The 21,971-nt window shown below is 37.2% G+C and overlaps 1 protein-coding gene across 9 annotated transcripts in view; it reads right to left on the reverse strand.

Moving 5' to 3' along the window:
- sona (sol narae metalloprotease) overlaps positions 1–21,971 on the reverse strand; it is a 116,945-nt gene that overhangs the window by 20,071 nt on the left and 74,903 nt on the right. For 8 of the 9 annotated variants that reach the window (XM_025301653.1, XM_025301652.1, XM_025301648.1 and 5 more), the window contains 5 exons: positions 19,522–19,733; positions 11,759–11,848; positions 3,987–4,185; positions 3,748–3,877; positions 2,302–2,431 (listed from right to left, as the gene is read on the reverse strand). In XM_025301653.1, coding sequence (XP_025157438.1) covers positions 2,302–2,431; positions 3,748–3,877; positions 3,987–4,185; positions 11,759–11,848; positions 19,522–19,733 — 761 coding nt within the window. The remainder of the gene's footprint in view (positions 1–2,301; positions 2,432–3,747; positions 3,878–3,986; positions 4,186–11,758; positions 11,849–19,521; positions 19,734–21,971) is intronic. The other variant, XM_025301656.1, reaches the window with a different exon arrangement.

Here is a 21,971-nt window from a genome sequence, read left to right on the forward strand (position 1 = left end):
GCGATCTCCATTCTCCATCCTGGTTTCCTGATTCAGCATCCTGCTCTCCGCTGCTTTGTCGTGTGGTATCAATACTCATATCGACGTTGGCGTACACGATTTGATCGAAGAAATATGTGTCATAATTAATACTGACAAGAGATTAAATGTTTTAGTCAAAGACGAATACGCGTGGGAGAAAGATCTCATTTCGTGTAGCTGAATGAGAGACGAGAAATCCATCTCCGTTCCTTAAGGGGGAATTACATGCAGGCCGTTCTCAAGGCTATTTTTACGAATTTTTTTAATAGAAACGGTAGGATGAATGGACATGAAATTATCACAGTGTATTCACTAATGTTCAAAGTATAAAATAAATTTGTTACTATCTATATGGAAAGTACATATAAGACTTTACACGCGTTTATTTGGAAATTATCTCATTTTTTTAAATTGTCGACACAATTACGCAAAAACTACTGAATGGAATAACTTGAAATTTTTACACAATATACGGTAGACATGTAGTTTTCCGTCTCTACCTCGAACACAGTTATATTTTATTTTATTCATTTTTTGAACATGATTACAAATTGAAAAAAGTTTCGTTTCCGATACTTTTTTTTTGTACAGTCATTATTTTTCCAAATTTGGCTTCATTTTGGTACGGGCTATAATGGCGACCGTATATTTTAAAAATCTTTCTCACTTTTTGGTTTCAGAGTAGTTCAAAGAGGCCCGGAATTATGTCGGCAGCAAACATAGAGCTCGCAAACGGATGACTGCATTTTTATCCATAATTACAAATTGGACCGGTTCTTGTGATTCAATAAAATTTATTTTATACTTTGAACATTAATGAATACTCTGTGAAAATTTCAAGTTCATTGATCTCACCGTTTCTGTTAAAAAAAATTCATAAAGATAGCCTTGAAAACGACCTTTCGTAAGTCGTTCGTTCCCTCCTTAAATTCATCTGCATATTCAGCTGCGTTATAGAACTCAGTCGAGGTAATTGAAAATAACTGACTCGTTAGAAACCTCCTAAAAGAATATTTTTGTTCCTGAGCTTCTTCTAGTTCCCAGGCGACAGAAAGTTCAGTTGCGATGATTGCTATTTCTTCCACGTGCAATAATAACAGACGCGCGATACCACACGTCTTCCACGTCGACCGTCGACTTGGAACGTACGAGAGTAAAACAATGGATAAAAAGTATCACGTCATAACCTTCGTCAATCGGCGATCGTCGTTAAGTGATCACAATGATCAACACATCCCGGATCTTTGCGGGTCGAACTCAGCGTAGTATGTCGCATACTTTCTTAAGTGTCACACTACGCTTCGAGTCGGCGAGCAATTCGCATATGAGCGAGTATCGGTATCACGTTTAGCTGCGACTTTCATCGGATGGTTAAAATGTTTCTTCGGTTCTTGCCAAGTATTGGATCGTACATCGCGGAGAAATGTTTAATCTGGATCGCTGGCGCGGATTTATCTCCGAAATTTCGTCCATGTTACACTCAGTTTCCTCCTCAAGGGAGAGCCTCCTCCAGGCAGGTCGTTCCTCTCCGCTGCACTGAATCGGGCTCTCGTCGTTATCGCATTGTTTAACGCACATTTCTCCAGCCGAATCGTGCCTGCACAAGTGTCAGTGTCAGTTCCAGAGTATCCGGAACTACGGAGCAGTCAGGAGCAGGATGCTGAATTGGAAAGTCAGGACGGAGGAAGCGAGGCGCGCCAGGATACAAGTAGCGGTATACATTATTCATTTCCTCCCAGGATTGGCAAGTAACGCACGTTGCTCGTAACCGTTGCCGTTGCATTTCTCCAAAAATAATAACTTGGTAGCGACGCCATTATTCATTTATTTTTTTTTTAGTTACTAACGGTATCGGTAAATCAATTGCATTTTTTCGGCAACGATAACGAATGTAATCGTTATTTTCTTCAAACGAGTAACTGGCTAACGCTAATTGGAAACGAGTCTTTGAGAAAAAAGTTCGGTCTTTGAAAAAAAAAAGTTCGGTGAAGAAAGTAACGAAAATTGTAACGATTCATTACTTCTCGAGCAGCAATAACATTACTTTTCGAAAGAAACTTTTCCAAGTCTGAAACTTCCAGATTACTTTTCGAAAGAAACTTTTCCAAGTCTGAAACTTCCAGATGTGTCAAACGATTTATTATAAGCGAGGTTTTCCATCTTGAGGAATGTTTGTGATGAATCCAATGAGGATAAAATAGCCGAAATTTAGGTGGAAATTTTGCAGAACGCATGTGTACCGATAGATTAACGGAAAATTGTTAAATGTCTGTTTCTTACCCGTGAGATGATTATTCCCGCTATACTGATACGTATTTTCGGACCTTTCAGTAATTTGTACCTCAGATCTACTCCGTTCCAAAAAGATACGAAGTATCTCTTTATCTGCACGTTATCGCCGCCGTGCAATCTGGAACGAGAAAAGCGCGTTCGTTCAACAGACAAGTACGTGCCGAGAATGATAAATATTAAGGCGAAATTGCAATAATCAAATAACGAGAAAATCAGGCGTTGTTACTCAGCTGTGCGCACTCGTTGCATCAACGTGACGTTACGGTACAAAATACTAACAATTTGCATCGTAAACAGCAACCTATGGTAACCGTTGCAGGAGAAAGCGTTAAAAGAAGAAGGGGAAAGGTGAAAATAATATCGCACGCGACGGTTAGAAAATTCTGAATAGCACGAGGAAGATGATAAGAATAGAAATTTATTTTTATAATAATTTTATAAAACAAGGAGAAAGAGAGAGAGAGAGAGAGAGAGAGAGAGAGAGAGAGAGAGAGAGAGAGGGAGAGAAAGAGAGAGAGAGAGAGACAAGCTCGGTTGGGTAACACGTGGCAATGAAAAAACACGTTTTCGTTGAAAGAAACAGAAATTCTGATTCTCATGAATGATTGATTCGGTGACGAGTCAATTCATCAATCAATCAATAAATGATCAATTCATAAGAAGTATAAATTCTGCTTCAGTTCTACTTCGACCGAAATATGTTCGTTCATTATCACGCTAATTCAGCCAAGCTTTCTTACCTCTCTTTTTCTCTCTCCGTACACTGAGAAAAAATTGTATTAAAATTAAACAAATATTTGTTCGGATACGACTGTGAATACATTTGTTCAAATTAAGTGACTAATTTCTGAAATGAAATACAGTGAAACAGAGAAGTTCTCTCAATGTAAACTTTTTTCTTCACTTTTAGAAAATAATTGTTTAATTTAAGTAAATGTGTTCACAGTCGTATTCGGACAAATATTTGTTTAATTTTAATATAATTTTTTCTTAGTGTATAAAGTATAAAAGTAAAATTTAATTTCTATCAATTCCATTTCTTGTGATATTCGAATTTCAGAATAATGAGAAACTTTTTTTCTAAAAATTTGATCTCAAGAATCAGAAATCCTGCAAACAAAGCGTACTTGGTTTGTTTGTTGTCTCGTTAATTCAGTCAAGTCTTTTTCTCCTTGCGAATCATAAAACCAAATTTTTATTTTTATTATTTCCATCGCACTAGTCATATTTTTTTAGCTATCGCATACGGCATTATTAAACTAAAATTGGATTCCTAAGGGCCAAAATTTTTATTTGAGAGTAATTATGAGATTTCCTTTAAACAAAATGCGTTTAACTCGCTCATGTCAGCTGGCGTCAGCTGATCAAACTTTTCCCGCGTCGCGTTTAAATTATCTCTATATGATGTGCAATCGCATTAAACAGTCGGCTCACCTGTACCCATCGTAATCCACGATACAAAGGATTTCCGGGTAAATGACGTATGGTGCTTCGCGCTTCGACCTGTCACTGGTCGAACGCTTCATCCTATACCTCTTGGCTAGGTGATCGGGTTCCATGAGCGCTGAAATATTTGTATCATGTAAGCGAACAAAGTGTTTCCCACCGCTCACCTTTCGCCCCACACGCATATATCGTTCGGTATTGTCCCGGCACGTATAACGCACACTCACAAAAGTCGCTGTACTCGTCACCGGCGGGTCGATCCACCTTCCTGAAAACGATGTGGTGACTCGTACGTCTCAGATCGTCGCTCTCGGTGAGATTGGGCAGTAGTGCGGGTTCCCCAAGAGCCGGCGCTTTGCTCACTACTTCTTGCAGAACCCGTTCTGGCAGTGGCCGTATAACTAATTCTGAACCGATAGTTCCGTCCTGAGGAGCAGCCCGAGTAGAAAAATTAATAGGGCTCTGGCAAGAGCCTGATTATTTTTCCCTAACACTAATCGGGCCCTAGTAGGGAAGAAAGACAAGGGCCCTACAAGATGTGTAGGAAATGGTTTAACGGGTCCTTATAAGGCAATATTACGAGGGGCTTATAAGGAAATATTTTTATTATTGCTTGAGTGAAAATATTCGTTCTTTTCATTCCAAGAAATTTAGACTGTAATTTCTTTATTTCTTTATAACCCTGTTAGTATACAAGAATTTTTTATTTTAAAAATATGGCATACTTTACAATAAAATATAGCATTCTTTATACATAAAAATCCTGTTATTATTAAAAATTACTGTTTTTATTAAAGATTGCTGTTTTTCAAAACGAAGGCAATACTGGAAAAATCCTTGGAAGAGACTAATGAATATGACAACTAATAAAACTAATAAAATTTGTTTTTAATTGCGATATAATTAAAAAATCTTTAAAAGAACCAGATAGAGCGTACCTACTAAAATGATAATAAACTATGAAAATTTTGTTACATGCTTAGATCTTATTAATTTTCTACAACAAAACTTGATTTTGTTTATCTAAAGCATCCTTAAAAGATCCTTCTAAGGCCCACATCAGATTTTCATATTGAAGAGTTATTCCGTAAAATCTAAGGCATTCCTAAAAAATTCTTCTAAAGCTCTTATCAATTTTCCCTCTATCAAAATTTATTAGATCTAAGGCATCACTAAAAAATCTTTCTAAGGCCCCCCTCAGCTTTCCTTATCAAAGTCTTATTTCGTAGAATCTAAGGTATCCCTAAAAGATTTATCTCTTGATGTGGCAATAATGAGGCCTCCCTTTTTAGGGCTTTCAGCCTTATCGGGGCCTTATGCTTCATGAGGATGGCCTTAACAATTTTTTGCTCGGGAAAAAGTGTCGCAAATTTCAACGAAACTTTGGGTCTCGCCTGGCGAAATTTATCCTATGATTCGTTTTTCTCTTGCTCTTTCTTCAACAATTCATTCTCTATTCCATTTTCGTTTCCTCTATTTATAATGTGTGCATCATTCATGATAAGTAACGTGAATCACCTGGAGAATGATTTCCGCAAATAAATCCCCCCCCCCAAGGGGATGGTTTCCTCAAATAAATGAGTAAGCGAGTGAAATTTGATGAAACCCGACTCGCTTAACTTCCGGTCGTTTCCCAACATGCCCGTGCGTTTTGAGCCTCGCATAATAACAATAACAATAACGACCGGCGTTATACAAGCGCAATTGACGCCTAATTATCAGACGACTCGCGTATTCTTAGATAGATGTTCGCTCACATTGCGCAGAGCTTCAGCCATCCACGCAGATCTGTATCGGAGCGGTATGAATTATGCAGACCAGACCGAGGCGCATGCGCGTTCGATTCGTTTCCATCGTGGCTGATTGCCGAGCGCGCTTTCGCGGCGTTGCGAGCGATTTGAGCGCGTATTTCCGATCCAGACACACGATCGAGCCGTTCGATCCGCGACGCTGAGCGGTGCAGTGGTCACAGGCCGGGGTAGGGGGAGTGAAAGCGAAAGGTCAGGACACGCGGGGTCATTTAGAACAACGCTTTTATCGGGCATTATGTAAGCGAGCTACATTATGCGCGAGCCCGTATAGACGACATTGCGATTTCGCATTCGCTCAAATTTCACCGGGAGCTCCCACGCGGCGCGACGGCGCCGCCGTGTTCAAGTTACGCGCGCGCGCGCGCGCGATCGATCTTATCGTCGCGCGATCGAGTCCTTACGCAGGTGGGTGAGCAGTCCTGCCGAGAGCGATTAACTTTCGCAAGTTGTGCGAGCCGTAACGCGCATTGTGACGCGCTCGTGTACACCAAAAAAAAAGTAATTTCAGAACCAGCGGAATCATCCAAATTTTAGAGGATTTTATTCTTATACGTGACCTCAAAAGGATTTCTCTAAGATTAAGAGGAAAATATTATAAACGCATTATCTTTAAAGTTAGAAGGATTATATGTTATATGTATAATGCAAATCTTATTGATTTTTATATAAATTTTCTCTTATATACAAATTATTTAAGAGGGGAATTACATGCGGAGCAGGCCATTTTCTAGGCTATTTTTACGATTTTTTTTTTAACAGAAACGATAGAATGGACGGACTTGAAATTTTCGCAATATATTCATTAATGTTCAAAGTATAAAATAAATTTGTTACTATCTATATGGAAAGTACACATAAAATTTTAAACGCGTTTATCTAGAAATCATCTCATTTTTTTAAATTGTCGACACGCAAATTATGCGATTACGCAAAAATTATTGAATCGAATAACTTGAAATTTTTACACAATATACAGTAGACATGTAATTTTCGCCCTTATCTCGAACACAGTTATATTTTACTTTATTCATTTTTTTTAAACATGATTACAAGTTGAAAAAAGTTTCATTTTCGATACTTTTTCTTTGTACAGTCATTATTTTTTCAAACTTGGCTTCATTTTCGTACAAGCTATAATGGCGACCGTATATTTTAAAATTCTTTATCATTTTTTAGTTTCAGAGTAGTAAGTAAGAGTAGTAAGAGGCCCGGAATTATGTCGACAGCAAACATACAACTCGCAAACGTATGATTGCATTTTTATCTATAATTACAAATTGGATCGGTTCTTGTGTGTGATTCAATAAAATTTATTTTATATTGGGGACTTGAATAAGTTCTCGCTGTTTTTTTCGTGAAAATGAATGCTTTATTTAAAAAAAATTAGTTAAGAACATGCCATTGAAAGTATTGTCCATTGCTAGCCACTACTTTCTCTTATCTTTCTGGCAGCATACGAATACCATGTCAAAAGAACGACTCATCTTTTGAGATTATCCACGAATCGACTCATTTTTGACATCTTCATAAGTCATAATGGAAGTGCTGCTCAGCTAGGCCATGAGTCAGCAATCGGAACAAATGGTAATCGAAAGGAGCATATGTCCGGTGAATACGGCGGATAGGATAGGACTTTGAGCGTAGGTTTTGACCGATTTTGCAACATGTGACCGAGCATTGTCATGCTGCAAAATTACTTTATCGTGTCTCTCCTCGTATTGCAGTCGTTTTTCCTTCAATGCTCGGCTCAGACGCATCAATTGTACTCGATAGCGATCTCCCGTGATGGTTTCGTTGGGTTTGAGGAGCTCATAATATATTACACCCAGCTGATCCCACCAAATACAGAGCATGAGCTTGGAACCATGAATATTCGGCTTTGCCGTCGATGTTGATTCATGGCTGGGCTTACTTCACGATTTTCTACGCTTCGGGTTATCGTAGTGTATCCACTTTTCGCCAGTCACGATACGATGCAAAAATCCTTTCCTTTTCTGCCGTTGGAGCAGCTGTTCCACGTGAAAAAACGTCGTTCGACGTCTCTCGGCTTCAATTCGTACGGCACCCAATTCCCTTGCTTTTGAATCATTCCTAATGCTTTTAAACGTTTAGTAACTGTTGTGTGATTAACTCCTAATGATTCTGCAAGTTCATTTTGCGTCTGACATGGGTTTTCATCGAGTAATGCTTGCAATTCTTCGTCTTCAAACTTTTTCGGTGCGCCAGAGCGTTCTATATCTTCAACATCAAAATCAACATAAAAAATTATTTTTAAAGCGTCTAAACCAATCTCTGCATGTTGTTTCCGACAGAGCATGGTCGCCGTAAGTCTCCACAAGAATTCTTTGTGCTTCAGTTGCAGACTTTTTTTTAAAAAGTAATGCAGTAAAATTCCCCGCAAATATTCTTCTTTTGGCACGAAATTCGACATGTTTAACGCTATGAAAAAATATGTTGTTTACGCTTCGGCGGAATAACATATACTGTCACTCCGAGCCTAATGGTGGAGCTTCACGATGAAGTTGGCTGTAGTATTGCCCGATATAAAAAGGCTAAGATAACACCATCTGTCGGGAAACAGCGAGAACTGATTCAAGTCCCCAATACTTTAAACATTAATGAATACATTGTGAAAATTTCAAATCCATTGATTTTATCGTTTTTGTTAGTAAAAATTCGTAAAAATAGCCTTAAAAAACGGCCTTCTGCGTGTAATTCCCACTTAATCTTTTTTTAAGAGGATTATTACTTATCCTTACTGTACTTTTTTCTTACTGGTTATACTAGTTAATGTATAGCGAAAAATAATATATATATATATATACAGGGTGCACAATTTATCTGAAGACATTGAAATATCTCGAGAACTATGCATTGGATAAAAAAAAGTGGTTAATGAAAGTTGTTAGTCTCGAAGGGGGACATCCAATGATACCAAACTTGACCTCCTACCCTACCCTCTAGGGGTGGGGGTTGGGGGCAACTTTGAAATCTGGAAACCTCCATTTTTTATTGCAGATACGGATTCTACGCCACAAAATACGTAAATTTTGTCCGAAACTTTTTTTTTATTCGTGATAGATGGCGCTGTAATCGCAAAAAATTATATTTTCCGCAATTCTCTAGAAATGATCATTGGATTGAGAAATAAAAAATACCTGTTCAATATTTTTAAAGAACATAATAAAAGTTATTCCCCCCCTCCATCCTCTCGGGGTAGGGTGGGTGATAACGTTCAAATCTCAAATGGGGACCCACATTTTTCATTGCAGAATTAGATTGTACGTGAAATTTTTATCGAAACAATTTTTTTCATTCGTGATAGATAGCGTTGAATTTTTCCGAGAAACTACTTTTAGCGTTACACAGGAACAACGACGAGGACGTAATAGTTTTATGTTCCCTTCGGGTGCTTTTTTAATGTGAGTCCCCTTGCCTCTCACTGTTCAATTAATTAGAGTAAGTGTTCGAAATTTTTACCTTCAACTTCAATACACTTATTGATCCTTTTTTCAAATGACTGTACACAGGATAGAAGCATATCTGCGGGAGGTTTCAGCGCAAGCGTTTCTTATGCGTTCTACCATGTTTTCACGAGTTGTTGGCACTTGTTGATAAACCTTATCTTTTAGGTTAGGTTGATAAACCTTATCTTTTTAATAACTTTTATTATGTTCTTTAAAAATATTGAACAGGTATTTTTTATTTCTCAATCCAATGATCATTTCTGGAGAATTGCGGAAAATATAATTTTTTGCGATTACAGCGCCATCTATCACGAATAAAAAATAAAGTTTCGGACAAAATTTACGTATTTTGTGGCGTAGAACCCGTATCTGCAATAAAAAATGGGGGTTTCCAGATTTCAAAGTTGCCCCCAACCCCCACCCCCAGGGGGTGGGGTGGGAGGTCGAGTTTGGTATCATTGGATGTCCCCCTTCGAGGCTAACAACTTTCATTAACCACTTTTTTTATCCAATGCATAGTTCTCGAGATATTTCAATGTCTTCAGATAAATCGTGCACCCTGTATATATATATATATATAGATGTACTTCTGTCTCCAGTTCTACAATAAGTAGGCACGAATGGAATAAGATCATCATAACAAATAAATCTCCAATCAATTTTGTTATGGACTTTAAAGCTACAAAGATGTTCATCATAACCAATTGTATGAAACATAATAAAAAAAAAGAATATATTATTCAACTTCTTGCAATAGATTAGAAACCGTATTTGACCAAATACGGATAAATTATCTTCGTTATATGTTACGGCAACACACATACCTTTTTTAAAAGGCGTTCCAAATATTCTAAACATTTTATGAACATTTGATTATTTCTTCGTTCATGTCTGGAGGTAGAGTATGACCGAACAAAAGAAGCCGACATTCAAATCAACATATTCCTCTTCATATGAAAGGAAAATTAATTGATATAAGAGGAAATTCTCTTGTAATAAAAAAAACAATTAAAATAATATCTAATAAATCTTAGATGAACGGTTCACTTTAATCGCTTCATCGAAAGATGAATCCTTTCTCTGTAAAAGGCTTCGTTTAAAATAAAAGATTATGGGAAAAATCACTTTACAAATAGAATACTTCTTTTTGGGTACATTTATCCACGTTTTTTCGTATCATTCGCGACCGGGCCGTACGCCGAACGTGCCCATCGATGAAACCTGCGTGGACTCGAACGTCCGAAGCTCCGAAGTGTCTACTTCGCTCGAAGTAGGATCGCTGAATTACTTTCTCTCTCGGTTCCTTTTCCTTTATTATTATGATCGCTTTGTACTTTCTTTGTGTTGCGCGTCGACGTAAGGATATCTGGGCGGAACGTGTGTTCTCCATTTAGGCGAGAGGAGTCTGCCGATTTGCGGTTAAGGGAAAGTCACGGTAGTACTTGGGGTCATTCGACTCACACGCGCCTACTTTACGTGTACATCTTGCAGTACATTGACAGCTGATAGTAAGTTGAGATAGCGAATCTTCCCAAAGATGTTGCCTCACTTGATTGGGAACGTCACGGTCTCGGTGGGAACCGATCTGAGGCCGAATATATCCGAAGAAGCCGCGGGAGCCGAGAGCGAGAGAGAAAAATCCCCAAGTACCGTAACTTTCCTTTTACCGTTAATTAAAGCTTCCTCTTATAAAGCACTTCGTATTCTCATGTCGACGGCATCGCGTGCTTCTCTCCTTGCCGTGTGCTGCCACCAAAATTGTTGACCAAACCATTGTTGACACAGCCGTGTCAACAATGGTTTGGTCAACATGAAAATCTGATCTAAACTCGGTGCTAACTTTGCTCTTCACCTTGCGTTAAAAAAAAAAAGGAAAGGAATTTATCGTCGAGTAAATAAAATTCGGCGAAACTACCTCGCGATCGAGCGTAAACCGCGAACTTCTCTTCCGACTGCTCGTGTCGTGAAAACGACCCGCCCGGCAAAAATAAACCCGAGGAAGAGCCGACCGCTTCTTCGTGGCGCGGCAATTAAGAGCTTTGTAAGAGAAACCCTCGCCAGTCACGCTCGTTTGAACGCGAAATTATGAGGAACAACGTCCTTCTCCCTCGCAAAATGGCAGACCTTCGCGAGAGAGGCGAAAGGTAGGATCGATGCGCGCGAGTTTATTGGCTTATGTCCTCGCGGACATAATACCGCGTCGCGCTAGAGTCTCCGTTCCGTCCGGTGAGGAGAACGTCGGTTACGAGAGAGTGCAAAGGGGAAATGTCAAAACCGCTACGCCGTGTCGTCGGCATTTGAGCAACTTCTCCGCAGAAATTTCGCGTATACGTTACAAGGATAGCTCTCTCTCTCTCTCTCTCTCTCTCTCTCTCTCTCTCTCTCTCTCTCTCTCTCTCTCTCTCTCTCTCTCTCTCTCTCTCTCTCTCTCTCTCTCTCTCTCTCTCTCTCTCGCCGAAGGAGCCTCCCACTCTCGTCGTCACTTCGTCGCTACTATAATGCAAAATAATTATTGCGATCAGCGTATCAGCGAGGCTCTTCGGCGACCTCTTCGGGCGTAGACGGCCGCGTTGTAAAAAATGTTACACCGTGCGGTAGGACGAATTGCGATATTGCTATAATTATAACACGGGTCCTAAGCGAGTCGTGCCGGTTGACGAAAGACGACTTGCAATAATAGGGTGGTGACGAAAGGGACATTAAGAAAGAATGGCCGCTTACAACGCGCACTTTCCCATTCGTGTCCTGGTGCAGCAGAATGGAAGCCATGTTCTCCGTGTCTTGATAGATGTCACCGATATCCACGTCAACCTGCAAATAAGAGGTATGATTGCGTCCCCACACAGGCAGAAAATGATTGGTTCACCCGCGGAGGCGCGCGGGAAACTTTCGTCACTTGAACGACTCGAACACGGACATTCGGCGCGAGCCGCGCGCGAGCAGAGAACTCCGACAATAAAAAATAATATAATTAGAAAAGGCTTTGCTGATATATCCAATTAACCCTTTGAGGCATAGTGGTAAGTATACTTACCACCTATTTATTCTTACATTTTCATGAAATATTTCATATTTGACGGATTCTTGTTGGGTTTTTTATGTTTTTTACCTTCTTATATGATATGGGGGGAACATATATGAAAGGTTGAGAAGTGTTTTGCATAAGTTGTCCATTTATTATAAATAAACAAAGTGTGAAAAGTACATATTTTTACAGAAAAAAATCATTTTCCACAAACTATGAGTGAATTGTTTGCTCAAAATCAAGATTTGGGTTTTTTTGGCTCGCTTTGACTCGATTACGAATCTGAGATCCAAATTTCAAAATTAATTTTCCAAGATAGCGGATTCAAAATAGCGGATTATAGAACTTTTATTAAATTAGCTAAAATTGTACTCTGGTTAATTTTTGAGGTCGCTGATTACGAATCTGAGGTCCACATTCTAAAATTCATTTTCCAAGATGGCGGATTCCAGATGGCGGATCATAGAATGTACATAAAATTAGCTAAAATTGTACTCTGGTTAGTTCTTGAGCTCGTTGATTACGAATCTGAGGTCTAAATTCTAAAATTTGTTTTCCAAGATGGCGGGTCATAAAATTTTTATATGATTAGCTGAAATTGTATTTTGGTTAGCTTTCAAGATCGCTGATTACGAATCCGAGGTCTAAAACTCATTGTTCAAGATTGCAGATTCAAGTTGGCGGATCATGGAATTCTAATACATATATTTATCTGACATTGTCTTCTGGATAGTTTTTCAAGTTTTCGACTACAAATCTAAGGTGAAAAATGACGACTTTGAAATGGAAATTGTGAATGTCGATTTTCAAAATCGCGAATCATAGAATCCCTATATGATTGGCTGATATTGTACTCTAATCACTTGTTCTCTATTGTTTTGTTTACTGATCGTGAATCCAAGGTCGAAATCTAAAAATAAACTTCCAAACTTGTGGATCGAATTATTATAATGAAATGAGCTAAGATCCTGCATTGATTGATCTCCCGTAGATTCGTATTCAACGACCTCAAATATCCCTATGCCATGATTCTTTTTGGCTTGACCAAGACCTCACGAATTTTGTTCAGTATCTTCAATCTTCCAAATATCTTCAAGATTGTCGAAGTTTTCTCTTTTCTGACCACCATCTTGAATTTGCCATTTTGAATTTCGAAAATCTGATAACGGATTCGTCATCAGCGATCCCAGAAACCCCCGTATATAAATTTTCATGTGATTCAGATTTTCTGAAAAATATGTGCCTCAAAGGGTTAAATGAAGAGCTCAAGGAGCTTTTTAAGAGTTCGAATACGAGTCTTGTAATGCATAGCGAAATCGGTCGAGAAAAGAAAACTGATATTTCGTCTCTTATAAAATTTATTTTTATTATGTTACCGAAGAATAAAAATATTGAAGTTGTACTGAAGAAGTTCGCTTTATTTATATTATTAAGGGAGTTTACTTTATTTGTATTCGCTAAAACATTTCGATTCTAATCAGAGTTCAAGGCGAAGGCGACAAGGATATTAATAATCACAAATTGACATCCCACATTCACAAATCGATGATGTTTCGGACTGTTTGATTTGATAACGACAAAATCTTTCACTGATATCGATATATTGATGATAAATCTACGTAACGTGTCGTTGATATCTCGTCAATTTCTAGATATCGATTTAATCATATCGATCATATTCAAATCCAGTCAATATATAAATATATCGAGTCGACTTGAATAATACAAACTGAATACCAACTAGATCGTCGACATTTACATTAATGATATCTCCTAGATATCGCGATGAAACTTTGAAAATATCATCGGTCGTTGATTCTACATGATTCCACTTCGATTTCGAGCGGATTCTTCATCGACTTGTAAACCTGGGATGACATGAAATATCGAATATCGATTGTCAATATCGAATATGCTAAAAGAATGCTAAAAAGCAATTCAACGTGTAGAAGACACAGCGCCGATGACACGCAAATTTCCGACGAAAAACTGTTGAACAAATGCAATTACTTGAAGATAAATTGATATGCATTACATCCGCATCCGCATCATCCATGTTGACTTTTTATGCCGGTAATATATCCCGCAAACGCTGCTCACACATTAACTCCAGTAAATGCTTTTCACTTCCGATATTCCGGCTTGGACATATTTATATATCATGACTGTTGATTTAAAGGAACATCGGCAATTCAGTCGCATGGAATAAGTGCAACAGTGTATATAATAGTACTTTCTAAAGTAGAAGTAATGTATTCTTTATTAAAAAATCTTATACAGAGTGTATAAAAAGTACCGTGAAATACCTCGAAAACCAAGAATTTAAAAAAAAAATGTTTCAGACAAAGGTTGTATGGTTTCAAGAGAAACATAAAACAATTATATCATTTTATTTACAGATGGCGCCATTTTCGAGATATTTACTGATTATTATTTTTCTTAAATGGAAACCCCAATTTTTTATTATATTATCTTTTTCTCAATTCAATTAATTTGAACAACTTTTGTCTAAAACATTTTTTTATGTGCCTAATATTTTTTTAAATATTTAAGGAAAACGAGAACTTTTTTAATATTTAACTTACGATATCTCGCTAACTATTTGTCGGAAGAAAAAACAGTACTAAACTTTTTTACTCTATTTGGTCTCAAGAATATTGACCTTTAGGAATTTCAAAATCATCAAATTAACAAAAGTTAGGGCGTTATTGTAACAATATATTCTTCGGCCCAAATAGAATAAGAAAGTCTAATACCATTTTTTCTTCCGACAAATAGATATCGTAAGTTAAATATTGAAAAAGTTTCCAAGTTTTCCTTAAATATCTAAATAAATATTAGGCAAATAAAAAAATATTTCAGACAAAAGTCGTTAAAATTAATTGGTTGAAAAAGATGAAATAATAAAGAATTCGAATTTTCATCTGAGAAAAATAACGATCAGTGAATATCTCGAAAGTAGCGCCATCTATAAACAAAATGGTATAGTTGTTTTATGTCCCACTTGAAACCATAAATGAAACTTTTATCTGAAACATTTTTTTTTTAAATGCTTAGTTTTCTAGATATTTCGTCGTCCCGGTACTTTTATATACCTTGTATAATTGGTAGCTCGGTTACAAGTATCGTATTGCAATCAGTGAAATCTTGCTGAAAGGATAATATTAATAGCTGTTCTTATTATTTATACGGTTTGCAAACATAATGTCACCGCACGCGAGGCGCGTGAAAGTCAATTCCGTCGTCATCTGAGTTGATTGGTCGACAAAGAATCCGATCGAAATCATATCGAAATCAAGAAATCACGTAAAAATCAACAATCGATTTGATAGTTCTAAGATTTCATCGCGATATCTGGAAGATATTGTGTAGATCTCGACGTTATTCAGCTTATATCGGGCTCGTATTGATATATCACTAGATATTGACTCAGCTTAAATACAATACGATTAGATACCAACTAGATCGTCAATAATTGGCCAACGCCTGTATAATATTTTCTAGATATCAAATTAATGTATAGATATCGACTATACATGATGCATTCACGAAATGTTGTGCAAATTTATCATCAATGCTGCAACGATATCAATAAGGAATTTAGTCTCGATTAAATCGGACGGTTCGACAAGTCATCATCGATATCGAGTCGATCATCGACTTGTGAAATCGGACATTGACGCAGAAAGTTTGTGGATTTCGCATCATGCGTTTGTATACCACAGATTTATGTACCGCAATGACACTTTACTTTCATTCAAAATCAAAATCGATGAGATATAGGACGAGGAACAGTAAAGTGAGAATGTTTCCATTGAAAATCATCGAATAGTCACTGATTCAATGAGAGAGAAATACTTCTTTTATTGAGTCCATCAGAAACATTTTGGCTGATTCACTCTAACGTTAGAATTACCACGCAAGCGGTCAATAATAAAAATTGCTCGTAAGGATTACTCCAATTTATGTAAATATGCGTTTTATATTTTTTATGGACGTTGAATAAAGCTAAAAGAGAAATAAATGGACATTTTCATGGCATGTACTTTATCGAAAATCTGCCATTTCGATCGCTCTAGTAGAACACGATATATTATATTGGTCATCGTTAATTCAACGTGGCTACGATTAAACGTTTGTTTAAACAAAGCAAACATGAGTACTCACCGTATATATTACCGTTGGAATCAACGTGGCTAGAATTACTGATTCTTTTCGAAAAACTAACAGTCATGATATATTAGGAGTATGATTTAGTTTTGAAGGTTTTGCAAGAAATGATACTAATGTCAGTTTTGTCAAAGATTGACATTCCAATCATAACTATTGTTTCTTAATGCTTTAATATTAATCTATGATATTTAATCATTTACTAATAATAGATGCAGTAAAACAGCTGAAGGTCATAGAATTCTGATAGAGACTTATGATGATGTTACTTCATTAATTAACCCTTTGAGTCATGCAATTAAATGAGCAGTCGAATTCTCACAAATCACAATCTCACAAAAATCATGATTCTATACGTTTTTAGGGTCGCTGAGTTTGAATCAGAATTTCGAAAAAATGCGATCCCAGATGGAAGACGCAATATAGCGGCTTGAAAGGATATTTAGTTGACGAATCCGCACAAAAATTATTCACTGAGAAAATTTAATTCCTAGGTCAATTCTAGTAGCAAATTAGTGTTTAACACATCCAAATTTATATAGAAACATGCGTCGCTTCCTTTGCAAAGAAAAATCATAATTTGTCGGAATAATAATAAATAAATTATTTATAGCAATATATTCGACAAATTTTCGAACTATCTACACATATGTAACGAATTTAAGACTATGAATATAAAAAGAGAAACGTTGAAGATTATCGAATTCCAACGCTATTCCACAATTTTTATGTTTTTCTTCAATATTTTATTTATATCATGAAAAATACTAATATAATAAAAATTTATCAACGGATTCGTAATCAGCGACTTCAAAATGATAAATATAACATAGAAAACTGCTTCTTTGTAAAAAAACAATATTTAGAATATCAACTTTTCAGAGCAATTCTATCAATTTTCGAAATTCAGCTTCAATATTTTGTTTATAACAAAAAAGATTTTATTTTACCCAAATCTGATAGCGGATTAGTAATCAGCGACTTCAAAAACATAAATTTAGGTGAAGAAACAGTATGTTTATGGGAGATTTTTTTCAGAAACGAATTTATTCTTAAAAAAAATGCTTTTTCTGTCTTAATTTGTTTATAACAAAGAAAATACAAACAATATTGGTGAAATCAATGAACATTTATCGTAATTAAGTATTCAAATAGTGGATAAGCAAAAAAGAATCGTTAAAATTGATAAATTCTATGAAATATAATCGAAAAATGAAGAAAATATAAGCGGAACACATGTGACGCAAAGGGTTAAGACACGCGTGAATATTGATTTAGACAATTCAAAAGTAGTGATTTCAATGTGAACTCCACTTCAGAATCTGCCACAGCATTAAATGTTGATCGTACAACAATTACTAAACGTTTACATGATATGAGAAAGATTCAGAAAGAAGGAAAAGGGCTCCACATCAATTATCGGAAAATGCCATTGCGAACCGATTGAACGTTTGCATTTCGTTAATTGCCAGACAAAAATGAAGAGTTCTTTCTATCGAATTGTTACTGGGGATGAAAATTGGATCTATTTCGATAAACCCAAACGAAAAAAATCATGGATTGATCCAGGCCAACCAGCAACATCTATTTCGAGGCGCTACGTACTTGATGGGGTCAAGAAGATATTGCATACTATGAACTGTTAAATCCGAATAAAACTGTCACCACTGATCGTTATCGACAATTACACAAATTGAAGCAAGCATTGGACCAAAAACGATCACCAATTGCGAGTAAACGATGCAAAGTGATCCTTCTTCACGATAATGCTCCATCTCATGTTGCATTATCAGTGAAGCAAACGCTATTGGAGCTGGCAAGTCTTATCGCACCCGTGTATTCTCCAGACATTGCTTCATCCGATTATCACTTGGTCGATGCAACATGCTTTAGAACAGAGCTCGGCAAAATGTGCACGCGACGGCCGATTTTCGACTATCTCCGCCCACCGCTATTCCCTTTACCTCGCCGCTCCGCGCGCTGCCTACAAGCCGCTCGAGCCTCAGGAGCATGTTTCTAATAGTTTTCACGTCACCCATGAGGTACTATTGTTGACGCGTTTTTTTTTTTAAGTGGTATCCCCAGTAGGCCTCTTCATTTTTCAAAAATGAAGTTTATAAAAAATGAGAAGTGTTCTTTAAGCGACGATTCCTTACCACGTCTTATGCGGCTCGCTAAATGCAATATCCAAATTGACGTTTCCACTCTTACCAATAAAAGCCGAAAATCGAATTGAATATTCTTCATTTAACATATTTTATTTCGCTTCTGTTCAATTAGTTAGGGGTTGTTACAGTCATCAGTGGATTAGGCTTACTGGGGATACCACTTAAAAAAAAACGCGTTAACAATAGTACTTCATGGGTGACGTGGAAAACTATTGGAAACACTTGAGACTTGGAATACTCTTGAGACTCGAGCGGCTTGTAGGCAGCGCGCGGAGCGGCGAGGTAAAGGGAATAGCGGTGGGCGGAGATAGTCGAAAATTGGTCGCCGCGTGCACATTTTGCCGAGCTCTGCTCTAGAAGATACACACTTTCGTAACTTCGAACAAGTGCGAAAGTTTGTTGAAAATTGGATCAACTCCAAAAAAGAATCTTTTGATCGTCGCGGAATCCATCTCTTGCCAGAAAGATGGGAAAAGGTCGTAGAAAACGAGGGAAAATATTCTGATTAAAGTATTCGTTCATCTATCTTGTTTAAGTAAATCAGTTTTTCAAAAAAAGCCTTCAAAAATAAGTCAACTGCTAATAAGAAGATCAATAGATCCGATACGTCTAACCCGAAATATTTTATATATCTTATCTTATTTTATATCTTAAGCGGAAGTGAAAATTATTATTAGATTTCTCTGTACATGATATAATCGGTAATCATTGCATCATTGGTGAGAAAAATCCAGTCTCGAGAAAACTTTGAGAGACCACTAGCTTGTACCACTAGGTACAAGTAACAATGCCTCTCTCTGTAGTCGCCGTGCCCTCGGGATAGCACTAGAGATGTCGCTTTCGAACGACATCTCTCAACATTATCTACGGAGAGGAGAGCGTCATGAGTGTGGAGCGTCAGGTGGCTCAGTGGTTTAGAACAGTCGCCCGGCAACCGAAAAGATATCCCGGGTTCGATTCCCCCGGTCTTTAGCGATTACCGCGCTCTCGATATTTTTCTCTCTTCGAAACGAAAATAAGATGCAGGTCCCGAACGCACGGCGTCCGTCGCCACCTAGTACGCCCTCCTTATTTCTTCGTGGTATATGCTGCAAATTCAAAAGAGAAGAAACATCACTTACATCCTTCACCCTCTCGTAATGAAGACCGTCAGGCTGCGACGTGTTCCTGGTGACGGTCCACATTGGCAGGCTGTTAGCTGTCAACAGACCTTCTGTCGGCTTCAACGAAAGACTGATATCCTTGCCGAAAGCCTTCAGGTGAATCTGCTGCTTCGCGTCTATGCTCCTCTTGTGCATCGTGTGCAACACAGGCACGACTTCGTACGGCGGCACTACAGTTTCGGGGTGAAAACGTGTTTTTTAACCAAGCAACTAAACGAGCCGGAGCCAGCGCTGTTGTCCGAACGAGAATTAATATACAGGGTGAGTCACTTAAGACTCCGGCCACCCGAATAATACTCACAATTTTGGAGATAGGAGAAAATGCTTGAGATGAAAATTGTTTGATATCGAGGAGGATATAAGACAGTAATAGCATTTTGTTTACAAATGGCGCTACTTTCGAGATATTCACTGATCACTGATCACTTTCCTTAAATGGAAATCCCAATTTTTTATAATATTCTGACCTTTGTTGATTTGATAATTTTGAAATTTCCAAAGTCGATAAGTTAACAAAAAGTAGGGCACTATTATAATAATATATTCTTGAAACCAAATTGAGTAAAAAAGTCTAGTATTACTTTCTCTTCCGACAAATAGTTAGCGAGATATCGTAAATTAAATATTGAAAAAGTTACCAAGTTTTCCTTAAATAGCCCAAAAAAATATTAGGCAAATAAAAAAATGTTTTAGACGAAAGTTGTTCAAATTAATTGGTAGAAAAAGATGATATAATAAAAAATTTGGGTTTCCATTTAAGGAAAGTAATGATCATTGGATATTTAAAAAATGGTGTCATCTGTAAATAAAATAATATAGTTGTTTTATATCCTCCTTGAAACCATACAACTTTTGTCCGAAACTTTTTTGTTTAAATACTTGAATTTTTTAGAATAGTATTTTATTATTTTAGAATTGATAATCTGTTTTGGTCAATTTCTCACGTCTGGTAATACAGCTGGCTACGAGAAAAAAGAAAAAAATAAAAAACTGCGCTTACGAGAGATCGACGGCGGATAACGGCGACCCTTTCTAAGGTTCGTCGGAACGATACAAGAATGATGATGACATTGATGAATATTCATCGTGTATGATTCACGACGGCGGATTTGAGTTTAACGGTCCGTTCACGAGCCTCCGCGTTTCTTCTCACGGACGCGTTAACTGGAAGTCCGAAAACACGCAAACCCAGCGGCAGAAAGTTCGGCGGAGAACAATGGAAGAGAGATAAAACCGTAATAATGCACACATACACACGCGTATGTATGAATCTCCCTTTGAATAAGCACCGAACGAGTCGCGTAACTAACGAAAGACGTTCCGCCTTCGAGCTCCTCCGAGAGAAAAAGATGGTTAATCTTATCGAGATTATAGCGATTTTCGGCGTCAGCCATATTTTAAGTAGTAGCGGCGATATGAATATAATCACATTATCATCTCTAACGATACTGAGCAGGATTGAGAAAGCTATTTTTGAGCAACTCGTTAGAAAGGAAAATAATTCGTTGCCATTACTCAAGATGCAACGAGTCGTGGCGATTTCCGTTACTTTTGCACCAGATTTGCGGCAACACTTGTTTTAATTCGTTGTTTTAGTTGTTTTAATGATGCACATATATTCTATGACCGATATTCTTAACTCCCTTTTATTGATAAAAGGAAGCTTAGAATATGCCGCTCTGGGTGTGAAAAATAACGATGAAAGTAAGATTGTATTTATTACCGTGCAGAGATATAATTTATAATTACTGTTATTAATGCATAAAAAATAAGTAACACGCACACGCGTAATACATGTGTAATAAATAATAAACAATCATTGGTAAGCCGTTACTTCTAACAGTAATTCATCACGTCAGGAACTACAAAAGTCAACTGAATCAAAAGTGAAAATAAAAGAAATTAATGAGTTATATAGAGTGTTCGGAAAATAGATAGCAAAACTTCAAGATCATTTTCTACTCAATGTAAGGATGAAAGAAGATCATATAAACGTGGATCCGTGGATCACTTTCTTCGCAAATTATAAACACTTTATATTTTTATAACAGAGAACATGTTTCACACCGACGTGTCTCGTTACGCGCATTATCCTTTATTCTCACTTTTTAATAGAAAAAAAAAAAAGCAGAAATGAGTCTGTTTAGAACTGGAATCATCTTTATTCAAGCGTTTAAGAACTAAGATAACGCCAAGATAGTAGTCTGCTGTCAATAAAAAGTGTTTATAACTTGGAAGAGAAGCGTTTCTAGACCCATGTTTATAGCCTTTCTCATTCTTATAATAGAACATGCTTTTAGGGTGCTATTCAGAGACAACGTGCAAAACCGTAATAATCTTACTTTAGTTTTCGCTTAGTCCTTCATAGTCTAGCCTATCCATGGACTAACGATGAATTAAGGCAATGT

Source organism: Harpegnathos saltator, unplaced genomic scaffold, assembly GCF_003227715.2.
Source record: "Harpegnathos saltator strain DR-91 unplaced genomic scaffold, Hsal_v8.6 scaffold436, whole genome shotgun sequence".
NCBI classification, from domain to species: Eukaryota; Metazoa; Arthropoda; class Insecta; order Hymenoptera; family Formicidae; genus Harpegnathos; species Harpegnathos saltator.